The sequence below is a fragment of the Rhagoletis zephyria genome, unplaced genomic scaffold, assembly GCF_001687245.7.
Source record: "Rhagoletis zephyria isolate East Lansing unplaced genomic scaffold, Rhagoletis_zephyria_1.1 Rzeph_scaffold_02860, whole genome shotgun sequence".
NCBI classification, from domain to species: domain Eukaryota; kingdom Metazoa; phylum Arthropoda; class Insecta; order Diptera; family Tephritidae; genus Rhagoletis; species Rhagoletis zephyria.
The window spans coordinates 1-3,890 of NW_016159944.1; the positions used below are offsets into that span (position 1 = coordinate 1).

Below are 3,890 nucleotides of genomic sequence, written 5' to 3' on the forward strand. Positions count from 1 at the left end.
TAGATCTGTAACGTAAGTTTCACTTCTCCAGTGTAGCCCAGGCGCACTTCCTTTTTTTTGTTTATAAAACAGTGGNCGTAAGTTTCACTTCTCCAGTGTAGCCCAGGCGCACTTACTTTTTTTTTTGTTTATAAAACAGTGCGCGGCACAATGCATTTTTTTTAACGTCGACTGTCCACAAACGGATCAATGCAATGCTGCAGCAAATGGAAGTCGATTTTTTGCCGAATTCTCTAAAATTAAATAAATTTTGCACACTTCGATTCTTTTACGAAATTTCGGAAGAAAATCGGTAAAGCAATGAANCCACTTTAATGTACATATGTATGTACATATATTGGTTATGAGACAAAATAGATCTGTAACGTAAGTTTCACTTCTCCAGTGTAGCCCAGGCGCACTTCCTTTTTTTTGTTTATAAAACAGTGGGCGGCACAATGCATTTTTTTTAACGTCGACTGTCCACAAACGGATCAATGCAATGCTGCAGCAAATGGAAGTCGATTTTTTGCCGAATTCTCTAAAATTAAATAAATTTTGCACACTTCGATTCTTTTACGAAATTTCGGAAGAAAATCGGTAAAGCAATGAAAATAATGCTGCTATGTGAAGAATTTCTTGAGGATTTTTTCAGAATTTTCTTTATTTTTCGTACAGAAATTTCTTTACGAGTTCGTGTCAACCGCTTCATATAATTTTCTTTAAAGATTCGTAACAAAATGTTATAGGAATGAGATACTCCTAAAGATTTCGTTAAGATTTCGGGAGCTTTGGTTTGCAGGGTAAATACTTTTCAACATGCATTCCCTGCAAACATTTGGAGTCATAACCGCGCAAACATATTCTGAGCGTTCATAATATATGAGTCCGAAAGGAGTCCTAGGTAGGTAAGAAATATGAGTTACAAAAACAAAAAATTGTTTACTCTTATGTGAATCTTTTAGGATTCATATATGATCCTAGTTATGAGCCAGCACGTTGTGCGAATATAAAAACAATAAAGATGTGAAATTTATATCTAAACTTGTTTATACAGAAATTGAAAATAATTAGTAAACAAAAAATGAACAAAATTTAGCTGCAGCTGCTGCTATTGAATGCATGTTGGAATCTTAGAGAAGTTATCTACGTTCTTTGCTAAAACAAAAATTAAAGTAGCAAATTAATGTTAATTAAAATATGTATTTATTTACAGAAAAATGCAGTTAGTGCCCTATTACACTAGCTTCAATGAGCCCTTAGGTAAATTTCTAGCAAGAAGACGCTTATTATTAGTAAGACCAATATATACTGCAATTGTAAATACACCAAATTGTAGACGCATACAAGAAAGGTGAAAACTAAAACCGTACTTGTCTTAATTCAAGTTTCTTCGGGTGCTGTTTTAATAGATATTAAAGCATTAAATAACACGCGCATTGCCCTTGCTTGCTTTGCTTCACTCATTTCTGATAGAATTGCAGCTACAGTTTGACCAAAGGATTGTACAGCATTTTGAATTTCTATTGGCATCTCAACTTTCGGTATGCAGATATCTTCTAGCGGATTGCTTTCATCGGAAAATTCATTACTTTCAGCACTAAAGCTTTTGAACTTTTTTAGTGGTGCAGGAGACTTCCAACCCCGCGTGTCATTGCTTGCACTTCGAGGACTAAAAATTCGAATGGATTTACATACATTAATACAATAATCTTTAAATAATAAAATATAAATTTATACTTACCCTCTTGGCTTGACAAATTCTCTGAGAAAAGAAAGCGAGCTAAAATAGGGCCAGTCTATAACTACATGCTCTTTACTTCGTGAATGTTTTTCAAGTTTTCTCAGTTCCCTGGAATAACGTTCTCGTATACTCGTCCACCTTTTTGCGCATTCATCCGCTATGTAGAATTTGTTTAATACGAATGTAGATATGAATGTATGTAGGTTAATAAATATTCAATTCACTAACGTGTGGTCTCTAACTGCTCGCCGATTGCGTTCCATGCTTCCTTTTTTGCCTCAAGGCCTTTATATCCGACGCAATGTTTGTTGTAAAGTATTTTGTGGCTCCGTACTAATTCAATCAGCCTCTCGTCGAGTGTCATTCTAAGAAACAAAGGAGTGAACATTAGCAACACATTAACGTTGTGAAAATCGTTATGCATTTTGTATGCATATGCAGATATTTTCAAATATTCGTTATGTTTTCATAAATTCTATAAACATAAATCTGTTACGAAAAGAAGGTATGCTATGTTCAGTCGCCATAATGGTGTAAAGTTCCATTGTAGAGGCCATCTTTGACATTTTCTATGCTATGCCGCTTTGCACTAATTCACTTATTTACGTGAGGCTCTTACATTGCAAATGAACTCGTATCGTCAAATCCATCCTCCATTTTAATCTTTTANGTAGAGGCCATCTTTGACATTTTCTATGCTATGCCGCTTTGCACTAATTCCCTTATTTACGTGAGGCTCTTACATTGCAAATGAACTCGTATCGTCAAATCCATCCTCCATTTTAATCTTTTAATCTTTGGAACGTAAAACTAAATAATTATCCAATGAATTCTGTCCAAGTTAAATAAATATCAAAATGCTAAAAGGAAACAAACAATTGAGTTGTCAAAACATTCCAACTGGAAATTCCTCCATTTTATTATACTATTGTGAATGCGACCGGTAGAGCTGCCATCATTTATGTAATACTTCTATATTGGCAGTATCTACCATGATACAAAAAGAAGGTAGTTTCATTTCAAAATTTTTGACAAAAAATAAGATTTTAAAGTTTCATAAATTGTACAAAATTGTGAGCTACCTTGCTATATTATTAGCAATCAAACAACACATCAGAGGATTTAATGTTGTGCGTGGGGAATGTTCAGTCATTTGTACAATGATGTTTTCGTGGAGAGCGGAGGGAGAAGGGGTATGTCACCTAAAACTACACTTATTAAAAAGAGCATAGTAGGTATAAAATTTAAGAAAAGCCATGCTTCTCCCCTGCCCCTTCTACAGGCGCTCGGGGGGCCATTTTAAAATGGGGTGAAATAAGCATTTTCGCAAAGAAAAATTAAACTCGTGTTAGGCAAAACTCCTTTACGGTTACGCCATGCACGTAATTTTTGCGCAAAACCCACCTACAAATTTACCACACCTATTGCGAGTGTCGACTATTAGTAGATAAACGAATATTTGTCGATTATCGATTATCCATGGTATTTTGAATGTCGTTTTCTCATACAATAGGTGAGTGTGAATATTTTCTTAGCGCTCATCCTTCTACAAACAAACAGTTGTAGAAGGATGAGTGCCTAAAAGCTATTCACAGTCGCTTTTTGAACGAAAATCGAAATTCAAAATACCATGTAAAGTCGATAAACAAATAATAGTAGTTTATCTACTAATACATAGTCGACCCCCGCAATCGGGGTGTACGAAAAAGGTGCATATTTCAAACTGAAATCTTTGTTTTAAATTAAAGCTTTATCCTTTGGCTAGACGTATATGTTTAAACTTTTTGATTCGGGTGGCGCGTTTGGACACGATAACCCAAGAGCATTTTACAAATAACCGAACCGTACCCGAGCTGTCTTACTTATGAATTTTTCTATAAACAAAAATTTTATAAAATGAAACTGAAGTAGTTTTCATCTTACGTGGATAATTTCTGTCACAAATACATAGTTTCATGCTTATATATTTATCTATATATTTTTTAGAGGCGCCACATCTTTATCAGAAAAATTCCGGGAACCCAAATTTGGAACTGTTACAAGTTGCAGGGCATCATTTTAACTCGACCTCCACCCTCTTCCATGGAGACAATTTTTTTTACCGAATTCTTGCAGTTTCAAAACGCACAAGAATTTTCTTTAATATTTTCATCCAACTTCACTGAAT

The 3,890-nt window shown here is 34.6% G+C and overlaps 1 protein-coding gene and 1 long non-coding RNA gene across 3 annotated transcripts; one reads left to right on the top strand and one right to left on the bottom strand.

Annotated features, from left to right (window-relative positions):
• Positions 1-844: 844 nt before the first annotated feature.
• Positions 845-1,081, top strand: LOC108367915 (uncharacterized). The gene is made up of 2 exons (XR_001848307.1): positions 845-887; positions 945-1,081. It is a non-coding gene; the product is annotated as an uncharacterized LOC108367915 (long non-coding RNA).
• An 81-nt stretch (positions 1,082-1,162) lies between these two features.
• Positions 1,163-2,641, bottom strand: LOC108367914 (uncharacterized). Of its 2 annotated transcripts, XM_017622619.1 has the most exons (5): positions 2,600-2,618; positions 2,343-2,404; positions 1,952-2,088; positions 1,724-1,880; positions 1,163-1,651 (listed from the first exon to the last, which is right to left on the bottom strand). In XM_017622619.1, the coding sequence occupies exons 2-5, from the start codon at positions 2,378-2,380 to the stop codon at positions 1,363-1,365; spliced, it is 621 nt and encodes a 206-aa protein (XP_017478108.1). In that variant the 5' UTR covers positions 2,381-2,404; positions 2,600-2,618; the 3' UTR covers positions 1,163-1,362. The 2 variants fall into 2 exon arrangements, with proteins under 2 accessions (XP_017478108.1, XP_017478107.1); XM_017622618.1 differs by lacking the exon at positions 2,343-2,404 and having other exon boundaries at positions 2,467-2,641.
• Between the last annotated feature and the right edge of the window lie 1,249 nt (positions 2,642-3,890).

Coding starts and splice junctions, on each gene's coding strand:
- LOC108367914 (XM_017622618.1), bottom strand. CDS start 2,504: ATGGAGGATGGATTTGACGATACGAGTTCATTTGCAAT. Junction 2,089..2,466: donor GATACGAGTTCATTTGCAAT/GTAAGAGCCTCA, acceptor TTTGTTTCTTAG/AATGACACTCGACGAGAGGC. Junction 1,652..1,723: donor GAATTTGTCAAGCCAAGAGG/GTAAGTATAAAT, acceptor TCGAATTTTTAG/TCCTCGAAGTGCAAGCAATG.